This window comes from Pterocles gutturalis, unplaced genomic scaffold (genome assembly GCF_000699245.1).
Source record: "Pterocles gutturalis isolate BGI_N339 unplaced genomic scaffold, ASM69924v1 scaffold6818, whole genome shotgun sequence".
NCBI lineage: Eukaryota > Metazoa > Chordata > Aves > Pterocliformes > Pteroclidae > Pterocles > Pterocles gutturalis.
Genome location: NW_010125474.1, coordinates 83,723 through 98,169, shown reverse-complemented (window position 1 = coordinate 98,169; position 14,447 = coordinate 83,723). Strand labels below are relative to the sequence as shown.

General features: G+C 41.5%; 1 protein-coding gene across 1 annotated transcript in view; it reads left to right on the top strand.

Moving 5' to 3' along the window:
- PTPN14 (protein tyrosine phosphatase, non-receptor type 14) overlaps positions 1-14,447 on the top strand; it is a 64,951-nt gene that overhangs the window by 3,109 nt on the left and 47,395 nt on the right. Inside the window, 1 exon segment of the mRNA XM_010078578.1 lies at positions 3,918-4,087. Within this exon segment, the coding sequence (XP_010076880.1) occupies positions 3,918-4,087 (170 nt within the window).

Genomic DNA, 14,447 nt, shown 5'->3' with positions numbered 1-14,447 from the left:
AAGAGAGGAAAGACAAGGTCAGAAACATCATTTTATAATCTCCTATGTGTGTGCACAGATTGTAAAAAGGATTTTTCTTCCTAGTATAATGGCATTTTTCCTATCAAGTGAGACTAAATGAACCTGCTTGAAATAGCAGAGTAATCTGTGCAAATCTGTTGTGAGACTTCATGTCTCTTTCTTGTTTTTGTTCTCCTTAATTCACTTTATAAAATGATAAAAAGTTTGAAGGTGGAGTGTTCTGACATATAGTAAAGGGGGGGGTGGGGCAAGAAGGTTCTTTCCAACCAAAGTTATTCTTTTGAGCGGAATTTCACAATGGTACCTCCAGCACTACAATGCTGAAAAACCCAAACCAAAGCAGGAGGATGGTGGGCCAAGCACTGCAGGTGGATGCTGACTGCTGTGCAGGAATGGCCCTTTGCCATTCTGACCTAGAAGGTGTCCCCTCCTCACAGGGCACAACTGAAAGCCTGTGTTTGGCAGCCAGGTTGCCTCCAAGTTTGGCTTGGTTTGGCTCGTCTTGCCAGCAAAGCTGGGATGGGGTTCAGGCAGCACTTGGACAAGAGAACTTCTAGGAAAAATGGGATGCTGTAAACTGTGCGTTCCCCTCTGTGTGAGCGCCTTGGGATAGCAGGGTTTAATGCTTTTTGCCTGGAGGAACTGGAACTCTGCCTCTTTCTCAAGGATAAATATTTAGTTGGCCACTTAACCAGATGCTTTAATAAACACTGAGCCTGTCTCGTTGGATCCTTTTGAATGAGATTTGCTGGTTTAGAAAGTGCCTGTCATCTCCTGTTGTTGACAATTCCATTATTTTTGCCTGACGTAAAGACAGGGCAGCTCTGGACTTGGGAGTATAGCTAAGTCCAAGTCCAAAATGAATATGTTGCCTCCTGAACTGGCAGCTGTAATGTCTTCTTTTCTAAGACTTCTCAGCACAGGCTTTGTGTATCTGCTTTTCTGTCTCCCCATATTTTGAGGATCGGCTTTTCACATGGTGATGTTGGAGCATGCAGGTGCTCTGGCTCTTGTCCGCTGCTTTGGCAGAGCACCGCAGTTCCTGGAGGCGTGTAAGCCAGTTTCCTTGTGCCACATACAAGGCCATGTGTGGTAGGTAAGACAAATTTTAAAACCTTGAGAGAAAATTAATGTAAACTCTTTTCTAACAGAGCATTTTGTGTATTTGCGGATCAGGCAGACCTAAAGCACTAGCAGCTGAAGCTCTTTGTCTGCAGAATGGATGTGTGTGCATACATTTATGAAAAGCTTTCCTTCAGTTCATATCACCAGTCTGTCAACTATGGCTGGAAGGATTTTTTTATTTTTTTTTAAGTGAAAGCATCATTCACTTTCTTTGCCGCTTTGACTGCTGACATACCCGCTAGAGCAGCCTGTGTTACTTCGGGGCCTGCCAGGTGTAGGTGTAGACGCTTATTCCATGAAAACTGGAGTGGAGTCAGTGGTTCACTTTGTAAAGTTGGACAAACAGACCAGCTTTTGGGAATCAACCTAGTTTTCAATCAGCTGCTTATAGAAAAAAAGTGTCCCATTTTTATATCTCCTCATCTACTTTGTGGGGTTTCTGTACTGTAGAAGTGTTTTGTGGGCTGAAGTGTATGGCAATGCACGACTTGGGTTCTGTAAGGACGGTCATACGCCTGATCATGACATACTGAACTTGATGGTCCAGCCATTTCCAGTCCCATGTTCCTCCACTCCTGTTTGGAATTACTAATGTTTCTAGGGGAGAGCATCTCTTCAGGCATTCACAGTAGTGGCTACAGAAGTCCTGCCCCACTGGGGGTTGTTAAAAAATGCTAACATATTCAGGAAGTTTTTGGCGACAGGGAGCTGATATTCAGATAACTGTGTTGGTTCTCTCTCCAAAGTGCATGCTTTTGTGACTTGAGCTCTGCTCTGAAGTCCTGGTGCTTCAGCTACGATCGCTCAATCCTCTCCAGGATGCTTTCCGGGAAAACAGTCATCTTTTAATTGTGTGAAATGTATGCTGCCATGGTTGGTCCACTGTATCTGCTGTAGTCTTGAAGCTTAAACACTGCATTCCCTTCACTTCTTATTTCTTGAAAGTGATTCAGAATTCTGGATATGGTACTTGAAGAGCTTTTCTACTGTAGCAATCTAAACTTTGTTGTCACCCTGACCCACACTCAGGGTCATTTGAGCTATTTAATTGCAATATCCTTACTTCCTTGAATAACTCTTTCAGACTTCAGATTACAAATCATCTTAGCTGCTAGATGTTTTCCAAGTACTTGACACCGCAAATTTGGGTCCTAGGTGATGTGAATGTTTACTTTTTAAAGTAATGTGGAAGATCTGTTTTCACAGCTCTGCACTGTGTTGCTGAGGATGAGCTGTCCTGCAGTGATTTTCAAGAGTTTGTACGTTAAAGGATTTCCCTTAGGAGGCGGTAAAATGTCTGTGCTTTGTTCTGCCTTCATGTGAATTCCTTTCCTTTGCCGTCTCCACTGTCCCACCTTCATTTTAATGTAATTATTATCATGGCGAGCTCGTCAGAAAGAACTTTATAACCAATGATGACTACAGAGGGAGAGTAGACATGCATCAGTGAATTGGTTAGTTTGTTTAAGTTTATCCTATGGGAGATGCTGACTTCTTGATTCATTGGTGCCCTGGATTGATTGATTTATTGGAGATACTTTTACACTCTAGAAGAAAATACTACATTGATTATCTTCAAAAAAAGAACTAGCTTGCTTCACTGTACCAAACTGAGCTTAAAGAGAAAGGACTGAGCAGTGTTCAAGCTATACTGCAGGTCAGTCAGGCTGTAATTGAGGAATCAAGTTGAATTAGTTATCACATTAGTTAAATGCTAATCTGGACATTCTCCAAAGTTGAAAATATGTACGTAATGAGACCCTGAAGGAAATACACCTGCGCTGCAATTCAGAGGTTTTTTTTCGTATGATTCTCTCTTGTGTTCCCTCAGCTATAAAATAGTTGGAGCAGTGTTGCCCCTGATGGCTTCTTGTCATTTCTAAGCATTTTAATTTTTCAATATTGCGTTAGTTGCCCTTGTGGTGTGTGCTCAGTCATGGTACATGCGGTGGTTTTTAGAGAAGTATCCTTACTACAGTGAAACAGGCTGTTGATATAAGTGTAATGGTTGCAATTTGTCTGCTACTTTTGAAGACTTTTTATTTAAAAGCATGAACATTTGGGAAATCCAGTTGATGAAATCTTGATGGTTGACTACAGCCATTGAAATTTGCACAGCGTAGGAAATAGCTGAGGTTTTCAACCTGGTATTTCGGTAAGAGCCTAAAGCAAACAGCTTGTGTGTGTGATGCACATTTTGAGTGTAATACTTCTCCATCATAAAGCCATGTGAGTACATTTAAAAGAAAAAAAAAGTCAGCATGTTCTGTGTTGGATAAATGGTTCTGGTATTGGTAGATATATTTTGACATATATGTGTGGGTTTGTGTTCTTTTTTTATACTTGGAAGAGTCCCTGTCCTTTGTCTGCAGTGAGACTGATCCAGAGTCTCATGAAGCCTTTGTGCTTTCATTGAGACATAGTGTTTGGTGTCTGTTCACAAGGCACAGGTGTAAAAGAAAACAGAGACTCAGACGCTTTCTGTAAATCATTTATGTCACCTGTGCTAGAATGTCAGATAGAGATCTTTAATATGCATTTGGGAGAGATGGTAAGGGGCAGATAGTACTCCATGAAGTACATTACATTGCAACATTAATTTGTCATTGTCTTCAAGATTATCATAAAAATAAAAAGGACAGTTAAAAAACAATTACTGTGGTTTTACGTATGGAAAAATTTACACAATGCCATCTGTTCTTATTTGCATTTGTGTCACCGATTGTGTGTGCAGTCTAGCTGAAATGACACTGTTTTGTTTCTTTATCTAGACACACTACTTTGGCCTTTGGTTTCTCAGCAAGAGCCAGCAAGTCCGCTGGGTTGAACTGGAAAAGCCTCTGAAGAAGCAGCTGGACAAATTTGCCAATGAGCCTTTGCTTTTCTTCGGGGTAATGTTCTATGTGCCCAGTGTTTCCCGACTGCAGCAGGAGGTAACAAGGTATGTGGTTTCCCTCTGTTCACACTCTTGTGATATAGCTGGGAGGGAATGGGGACGGTTGCTCTCTTTCTGGCATTCAATATTCTTTCCTTTCCTGGTGATTGCCCAAATGGGAAAAAGTGAGAGAAGTCACCACTTGACTGTATCTGTTTGAAAAAACAAGAACAAAAAGAAGCAAGCAGTGTTGGTGACATTATACATGACCAACTGAAGAAACAAAAAGGGAATAATAGATACATGTTTAAAAACCTGATATAAATTTTGGAAGGGACCACAGAGACCATCCTCATTTCCTGTAACCTTCTACTGATTAAAAGGAAACTGTAGGCATAGGACATCTATATACAGTTTTAGTTTATTATTCTTATGTCTAGCTGTGCTTTGCTGAAAGTGAACTTTGCCATCTTTTCTGGGTTTTGCCCATCCCACTCCTGACTTTTCCCCTTTATGCTTCACAAAAGGATTAAAATTGTTAGAGGGCATTAGTCCTTTAATTATGATCAAGGTGCACCTTTGCAACAACTTTGGTGGGAATTACTCTTTTATTTAGAGCCCTGTGCTGCAGTTGTAACAATGCAACTGTTTTGAGGGGCTATTCTTGTAAACCACATCACTATGTGGTTTTTGCACATCTGTGCTCTATTTAAACAAAACAAAAAAAAAAAGCCCACCTCACCCGAAAAGGAGTGGGCTTGTTTTCTTTTTAACCAAAAGTATTTAATTTATCTGGTCTAGAGCAAAGCTGCATCAGCACAACTAGAGGTAAAGCCTGGAATAAGTGGGCGAGGGCTACAGGGTGGCAGAAGCCTCCCCACTGAAAGAAGGGTTCTCTTGCTGCAAACCTGAAATTTACCACATGGTGGTCCTGTTTAAAAAAAAAAAAAAAAAAAAAAAAAAAGCGTAAATAGTGGAGGAGGAGGTGGCTTTACTTCTAGAAGGTGTGCAAGATGTGAAGTGTTTTTTATATTGCCCATTTTAAAGGATTTTTTTCTTAACATTGAGCTGGAGAATTGGCTTTGGTTAGGATGCGAAAGATCTGATTCTTTAAATGACAGCTGTCAAGCAGTCCATTGACTACTGTGTATTCAGAATTCTTGTCAAACAGTGTGCTGAAAGCATCACAAAACTTAAATTTCTCTGTGAATAGGCTGAACATCAATGTTTGTCTGTATCTGTGTGTTCCTGCTTTGTACGCAGTGGGAGAGGGAAGCCTCATACCTTTTCCTTCAGAATTAATTAACATGCAGTCGGAATGTCTGAAATGTTCTGTTGCTCACTTTTCTCAGCCCAATCCTGACCTAGTTGTGTGCAAAGAGGCATTGTAGCTACTTGGATGCTATTATCTCTTCAAGGTGCAGCCTGCAGCACTGATTGCTCATTCATAGCTCACCTGCAGAAGTGTATTTGCTCATTCTGCCCGGGTTGGTAATGATAAAACATTGCAGTGACCATTGAACTTCACAGCACTCTGAATTGGAGAGGCTGCTGAATTGTTTTTCTTTCTGAAGTGATTGATAACATAAGCTGCAGAGTCGTATAAGTGCCTCTTATGTTTCTTTAAGTGTCTGTAGCAAAACCAGCAGCTTACTAATGGATCTCAGATACAGAATAGTGTGTTGAGATTTTCTTGTTTTTGTTTTCCTGAAATGGAATTGCTTCACTGTAGATGATGTGATGGCAGCAAACCTTCAACTGTGCAATTCTGGGTAGATGTGGTAAATCTCATGTTTGAAGCAATGAGTGGTGGGGACATGGAGGACTCTTCTGAAGCAAATGGCAGAGAAAGGCTTAGTCTGAAGTGTGATTAGATGGAGAGATGGGGGGTGGTTGTAAGTATTTTTGGCTTTGTTTGGTGTTGGTAAACTGATTAAACACTTTTTTTTTTTTTAAATTGAGACTGGGCTCCTTTTAGGATTAGGCTTGATTGTGATACGATTATCTGCGATGGTGAAGCAGGCATGAGACTTGCCCACTCAGTTCCCACATATTTGACTTACATTTCTGTACAAATGACAAACCTGTCTTAAATGCGGGACTTGTGATCAGATACTTCATCTCCTTTCTGGGAAACTGCAGAACTACCACAAACAAACAAATCCAACCCCAAAGCAAAACCCTCATCAGAGGCTGAAGCGGCAAAGCTAGTGACAGCACTGCTAGCAGTGAACCTGTTCCCTTTGTAACCTTCTCTTGGTGGAAACATCTCCAGCCCTGAGCTTGCAGTGAAACCCCTCTCTCAGTCCGGGATTTTAGTTAACTGCAGACTCCAGAATTTCCAGGGTTGATTAATATTCCTTGAAGATATTAAAAAGTATTAATACTAATTAATACTGATATTAATACTTCAGCAAACATTTACATAATCCACAAGTACCCAAAACCCAAGGAACTGGTTTACTGAGATGGTTTGCACTGCCTCTGACTTTGGCTTGGTAGCTGGTTTTGAGAGATTTGTCCTGGATTGAACGTTCCTCCCTGCTTCCAGCGACTGCAGCCCCCCACACCTCCTGGGACGTTACCGTGAAGATGGAAAATGATCCAAGGTTTTGTTGCTGAGAGGAGTATTACTTGTGGGGTTGTTCAGTGGCTCTGAGGCAGTGTTTCTTAATCGTTTTTATTTGAAAGACCATCTGATTCTTCAAAACAATCTGTGGACCATTTTGTGTTCTGCTGTTGTTTGGAGATTGGGACCAACTGGAGAAATCCTTGTACAGAGAAGACAGTTCATATTTAGGTGAAGCCATACTTATTTATAAAATAATGACTTCTTTACATTTTATCATTACTGTTGGAAGTCCAAAATGCTAGTTGTGCCTGCAGACTCCTGGATTTTAGCTGCCTGCAGGTGTTGGTAGTGGTCAGGAGCTCTTCATGGTTTTTCTGATAACTTCCTGTGTTGCACAAGCCAAACGTGCAGAAATAAGGGTGAGTAACACCTCTCCAAGTGCTATGTCCCCCGGTCGTGAGCAGACTCCATGGAAACCTGTCTGTCTGTGACATGCTGGGGGAGCAGTGGAATAGCCATCTGGGAAGAAGTCAGTGCTGTCCTTCAGAGGTACAATGTGGAGTATCAGTTGACTTGCTTAAGCTAAATGCAAGTAGCAGTGCTAACCACACAATTGCAGAAACTTCTGGAGATCATCTGCTCAGAGCAGGATCAACTGAGCTCTATTCTGGTTTTTTTGTCTTGGGTTGAGGCTCTCATCTGTATGTATCCCCCGATCTTAATCCTTTCTCCTCCAAGATCTCAATGACTCCAGCATCTCCCCCACCTCTAGTCCTGGCATTCTGCCCGCACCCAGTCCCACAGACATCTTCCAGGGGGGAATTATGAATTAAAGCCCTGTGATTATTTTTTAAGGTGTCAGTAGGAGTTTCACCATGTTGTAATTGCTATAATTTTAAAATTTCCAGAAGAATTTACGATAAACCAAATTAAACCAAACAAACCAACCTTCTGCAGGCTTGATGGCAGGCTACAGCAGGAGCCATTTGGGTGGGAGTATGGGAGCTGGCACATTAGCAAAAGGCATTTTTCATGGAAGGCTACTTAGACAACATATTTTTAGTCATCCAGCTGTTCTCATAGTGATCAGCCATCGCAGGTGGAGATGCTGTACATGCTTTTGGCATATTTAAAGCACCTAGGATCTGCATACTGTCTGATATAAAGCAGTCTTTGTGACGCCCCGTAGAGTAGATACTTGCATAGATTAGAAATATAAATCTGCCTTTTATTTTCTACTAACTCCTCAGAGGGGAGGCATCCTTTCAGCCATTTATTTTTAAAAAAATAAGTCTTTGTACAGTGTCTAAAGTCAACAAGCTTGCTTTCACTGCGCTCTTGTTCCAGAAAGAGAGAACCCACGCATTCTTGTGGCTTGCTGAAAATGTGGATGCAGTGCTGCTTTCTGCACAAGTATCAGACAATCCATGGCCTTTATTTCCCCCACCCCAGTTTTAAGGGAAAATTCAAGTTACATTTTGCTCCCCACAGTATCTCTTTCTTCACATGTGATACTGCTGTGCTTCCTGTGAAGGAATGAAGGTGTGCTTTGGTCTGGTTTTTTTGGGTTTTTTTTTTTTCCTCTTCCTTGGAAGAAGCTTTCAGTATCCTACTATGTGGTCTGTACGTAATATCCGATGATGTTTGTGCTGTTGCAGATTGGAGCATAACCCTGCAAAACGAGAGCAGATCCTCGCCTGGGTGCCAGCGGTGGGGCTGGGTCCCCACGGTGCTGTGCACAGTAGGGCTGGTGTGCACGACTGCGTAGGAAGGGACAGGTTCCAGCATCCGCACTGCGCTGCACTGGGCTTTTGCCCCAAGTTCAGCTGTCAGCTCTGCATTTTCCCTGAAGAATGTGCTGTACAGCTTTCCTGTGAAAGAAAACACAGAGCTTTTGGAATGGGACGGCTGCACCTGCAAAGTGTGGGAATGAATGTGTTTGCAGGTGGAAAATGAGAGCCTGTGGCTGCCAGGCCTCTTTTCTGGAGCGCCTGTGAAAAAACAGCCTCAAACTTACCCTCCTTTGACTCAGTGAACATTGATTTTCTCTAAAGTTTTGCTGCCTTACCCTTTTCTTCACCATTACTTGTAGCTGCTTTTTTCTGTTTGTCTTCTAAGGAAATATTTCTTCTTCACAATTCCCCGCCTTTCCCTTTCTTTGTTTTTCTTCAAGTGTTAGGTGAAGAATTTTTAAACAGATGTTCTTCTAAAATACCCAGAGTTACAGGCTCTTAAGACTGCATGAATTTTTAAGTCACATGAGGAGAGAAAAAAAAATAGTGCTTGACTGCTTCATATTTACAGGGAAAAATGTTCTGGCAAATCTACTTTTTTTTTTTTTATGAACTCTGGACTTTTTTTTCAGTCCCTTCAAAAAAGTCCTTCTTAGCCTCTTGCCTACTTGAGCTTATCTTTGCTTTTAGTCTACTTCGCTTCACTGTTTTTTTTAACAAGCTAAAGTTTCCCATCCTCCTGTGTTGCTAGCTTTTAATACAAGTACAATCAGCCGGAGTTTTGTACCAGTCACTGCTGTCTTTACATGGTGCTTTTAATTGCTGTGTTAAGGCTGGATATCCCATATCCTCCTGTGCCAGCCCGCTTTTGTGGCGAGCTCAGTGTTGTGGAACTCTTTTGGCTGTTAGGGTTGTAAGGGACGTGAGGCTGCTTTGCTCTTTATGCTTGGTCACACCTGCAGCTGAGAAGTCTCTGTATGTACCTTGGAGTTCATGGTAGTTGATTTGAGCACTGTGCTGACTTTATTGTCCAAAATGATTATTTTGTATATCAGAGTTTGTCAGAAGAAAGTCCTGCGCGATGTGTACCATCTGTTTTATTTAGGACAGCCCTGGCTGTGCTTGCCTGAAACAATGGGCTGTGACAGGTTGCGTGGCCGTGCTTGGTAATACACCCCTGGTAGACCTGTAGGATTTTCTTAATCCCAGTGGTTCTTAAAAATTCAGCAACACTTTAAAAAATCATTTTTTTTCTATGAAAGTACAGAGAAATATCAGACTAGATGGGAGGAGAAGAGAGATGTGTGATTAAGCTGTATGTGTCGGCAAATGAGCGAGAACTGAGTGATATACTGCAAGTGGGAAGGTGGAGTATTAAAAAAAAAAAAAAGGGCAGAGTTTGGGCTCTCACATCTAGAGATTTAAGTCAGGATTTAACTATTCAGTATTATGTGTATAACTGAGTGGAAAAAAGTTTTGTTTTCAGTCAGCGGAAGCCTTACTGCCTTGTCTAAATTTGTCTCTTCCCAAGAACCTTAATAATTTCATGTTTATGGTGTACTTCTTGTTAGCACATATATTTAAGAGCATGCCTGCTCTCTTGGAAAGATGGTATCCAGAAGCTGACAGCGTAGCTACCGGAGAAATTAATGCATCCGGTTTCTCATTGCCCTCTGTTCTGGGAAGTGTCCTAACTCCTGTGCTGTGCTGCTCAGCTGTGCCATGCTTGTGGAGCAGCTCTGCTCACGTCGTGCAGGAAGGGCCACAACATAGAGCCCCCAGCTGGAAAGATGAGCCACCTCTTCACTAAGAAGAAAGACAGTTCTCTTCAACACAAATATGATATTAATGATCAGAACAGTCTTGTGTTTTTAACTATTTCCAGTTAAAAAGTCTCTGTTGTTTCTCCTTGTCTGTTTCTTGTGTTGGGTTGATCTTTATGTAGCATAAACCAGTGTAACTCCCTTCTTCTAAGAAAATATATTTTTTAATATATCGTATTTTGGTTTTATAAAGAACTATAGGTCAATGGACTGTAACTTTAAACGATTCACATGAATTAAGACAGTCACTGCCCTACATGGAAGTAATATCAAATGAACAGAAAAGGACAGCAGACCTTAGAAATGGAAGATAATTTCATCCCATGAACCCTGTCAAACTTTTTGTTGTCAGCTAAATGATGCGGAGAGTCAAATTACTAGATCATTTTTACAGGGGAGTGGTGGGGAGCAACTGTGAAGTGGCATGGGGTGACAACTCAGCCATATGTGGTGATACTAATTCTTTCTTTTTTAACTGAAGAACTAGTATACAGCGCTGTAGGTGGGTGCTGTGTTGTGAAACACAGTAAAAGAAGAGTTAGGACCAATGTAAATGTTTTATTCATGAGAATAATCATGAGACATTGTGGGGGGGGTCCCCCAGAGGAAGCAACAGGAAGTCTGGAGCTGAAATTCTATAAATCAACGGGAGGCAAAGAAATTTCTGCTCGTACAGAATCCTGTTTTGGTTTAGACTGCTGTTGCTAGCCTGCCAGATCCTACAGGTCCCAGTCCTGATCATGGTCCTGGTCCTGATTGTCCTATGAGTGGAACTGCGCTGCATCCCCCAAGGCTGGGAGGAAGGCAGGCTCTGGGATTCACTGGTAGGTGGAAGTAGTTGGGAGTCCCCAGGGATCCCCGCTCTCTTCTGTTGGATGAGCTGTGGATGAGTCTTGAAGTGACTTGCTTCCAGCTGCAGGAATTTGGGACTAAACGGCAACACTTTCGGGCATCCCAGCTACTTGTCTAGGAGCTCACGTAGCCCAGGCGGGGGAGCAGCCTCTGGATCTGCTTGCAAACTGGATGAGTCTTGAAAGCCCTGGGTGGCCACTCAGGCTTCGACAGTCTGGGTTTTTTACATTTTGGTGCTCCTTTGATGGTTTTGTTGTTTTGTTTTAATTGTTAGACTTTTTCAATATTAGTGGCTACTGGAGCATAAAAAGCATACATTAGGCTTGTAGCCGGCCTTGTTGTTAAACAAGCTGATAGTTAATTCCTTTAATGTTGTTTTTAGAGGACAGCAACAACAAATAACGTGCAGTATTTGCTTGGTTCTTCCTGTGTTCATATTATTGCAGAGTATGTGTTGTTTTGCTTTTCAGTAACATTCTTCAGTTGGTTCTTTTTGGATATGTATTTTACTGGATGTTTAATGTAAAAATAAGAACTCTCCTTCAAGGCAGACCTAAGATTCAACATTAATTCTGTGTTTATAAAATAATTTGCTGAGGAGGGCAAACCCTTTTCCCAGCTGACTTTCTTCACTGAATGGGGAACTTGTTCTCTGTGTGTTGGGTATTGAAAGCTGAGCTCTTTGTGCCAGATATTTTAAGAAACTGTCGACGCTTAGATCTAATCTATTACATTATACTGTGCTTTTAGACCAGAAAGTGAATGTGTTTTCATGTGTGTGGTTGGGCAATACATATGTAGCAATTCTAAAAAATCGTGTTGCATAACTATAAATACAGCGTTCAGCCTGCATTCTTGCTTTAGTGTGTTTTCAAGGCAGTGGCTGTGATGGTTAGAAATGTTGTAACAGGAATGTCTTGGCATTAGGTAGTATCACATTTTCATCTGATTGTGAGGAAATAATACTTATGTTCTTGGGCTTAGTCACGTGTTCTTACATATCTCTCTCCTGATGGGAACTATTTTGTATGTTCAGTTTTAGTAGAATAGATGCTTTTTGGAGTACTCTAGACTTTTTATTGGGTCCTTTTAGATGGCAGCAAAGGTTACATTTTGAGTTTCTGCTCTTCTCATATGACGTAGATACACCATTTACACACAGTGCTGGAGCTTCTCTCTGGTCTTAGGTAGACCAGCTTGAATCCTTCCATGCCGTTTGTGCTGCTGGAGGCATTTACACTTGAGAAAAGGCACTTGGTATCTTCCTTTCCTCTCCACCTGGATATGCATGCTGTGGAGACAGCATCTGTACGTTATTTGGGTGGCCTGAGCTTGCATTGAATGCTCAGCACGTCTTGCTGACTCCTGCTGGGGGGTGAGGAATGTCAATGGCTTTTACTGTAGTTGGGAACCAGAAATGACTCATTTTTTTTGGAAAAATTCTGCACTTGGTAACAGTGATGTAAAAATGTTATTGTCCATGCTTGTAATTTTTATTGAGTCTGTTAGGATTTTCCTTAAACTTTGCAGCTCTTGAAAAGAGGTAATGATATGAATTTCAGTCTGGGATTTTTGTAGATGTTCAAAACAAAAGTCAAACTAGATTGGTAACACAGCAAGGAAATAAAGTCATGAGAGATATGACTCCAGGTACTCTATAGCTTTCAAAAACCAGAAGGAAAAAGAGCACCTAGCTTTACCAAACAAAAGAAGTATCATTCTTTAATGATGGCATGTCTTTGAGGGGGTTGATTCGTGACAGTACATTAATTGTGCATCCATTTCAGAAATGTAGAAGGAGCCAGATGGATGCAAAATGTGCATCCAGGACAGAGGAGGAAGTGACTGTTTATGATTAGAACGTGGCTGCGAACCAACATGTTAAAAATGTGTCTTGAATTGCAGGGGACAGTCAGGATTGAACCTTAATTCCAGAAACAAGAATGGAAGGACAGTCCACGAGACTGTTTGAAACTGATACTTAAGACATTTTGTGATCCTTAAAGAGAAGGAAATAAGTGAAGCACTTTGAAACTTGCTTTGGAGGTCTAACCAACTTCTGATGCAAGAGAGACAGTCTTTTGCTTTCCTGCAAGGAAATAAAAACCTTTTGAGTCTCTGGGGCATATATGTTTATTCTGTAATATCTGACAGTTGAGATGGTGCTGAGGCTAGAAATCCGTCCTGTTTCTGTCAGCAAAGAGCTTGCTCTGTGTATGAAGCTGTGTGTTTGGATGAGTCACACCTAGCGCTTTTTGTTTCTCAGCCTGCGAGGAGGCTGTCCTCACACCTGCTGGCAACAGACCTTTGTGTTACGTGGATCACAGGGATAACCTGGAGCATCAAGTCTCTTCTCTTTAGATTCTGCCCTTCTTGGCCCTTGGCTTTCCTCGGTTAGATTTCCCAGTGCTGCGCACACGTGTTTGCGTATTCTTAGCTGTAGTGTTAACAGTACCCATTTCGTGTATGTGTGTTTATGGAAAGTCTGTTTTTATGATCTGAATGTGTCCCCTCTCCTTGTTTTCTGTTTGTAGCAGGTTATCTTAAATGGTGCTGAAAAGTGATTTTAAATCTTGCTGTAATTGGCAGCAGAGCATGAAAACTGCAATTGATTTCCTTTGTGGAATGAAGTGGGCAATTGCGTCCTGCTTTCTTTGAACTGCAGACTGTCTTAAGGCAAGAGGATGAGCGTATGGAGAGTGAGCTTCTGCGTACACAGCCGGAGGATTTGTCAGAAGTTGTATTTAACAACATGGCCTAGCTACATCTACTCACACTTGAAGGCTCTACAAGAAGCCTTCAGCTAGGTATTTACTCTCAAGAACTTTTTCAGGCTTAAGATGGGATGTAGAGATGCAAAATGACAAAAGCTGGACTTTGTTTCATTATAGTTTCATTCTAAACAGAAAGAGTATTCTGTATACTTGAAATTCAAGACTAATGTTTCCTGATGGTCGGGAGCATGCTGCCGTCGCCATGGTGGATGGGGAGATCCCTGCTGCCTTTGTTCTCTTCTCTCTGAAGCAAACGTTGAGCTTCAGTTGGGAGGGTTTGTAAAAGTTAGTTAAGAAGCTTCTACTCTGGTGGCCATTGGAATTTCTCTCTGTAGGGTCAGATTTGATGGATTTTGTTCCCTGAAGGCTGTCAGCATGTTGTCTTCCTCTTTGTAAAACAGCCAGACACAACTATAAAAGCAAGCAGAGGTATTTTTTTCCTGTCCTATAATGTTGAATTGCTCCTTTCATTTAGACTCTGTGATTTTCTGCCTTGCATAAAGAGAAATGGCAATTTGAACTAAATTAACTGTCAATAAATGTGGGGGTAAAGAATCTCTCTCTTGGTGCAAATATGCCCAGAGTAAACTTCTTCAAAGCCAAGGTACATTTTTAAAAATCTTGGTTTTCTTTGTTTCATTTACATCTGGCATCAGGAAAAGATTTTCCTGT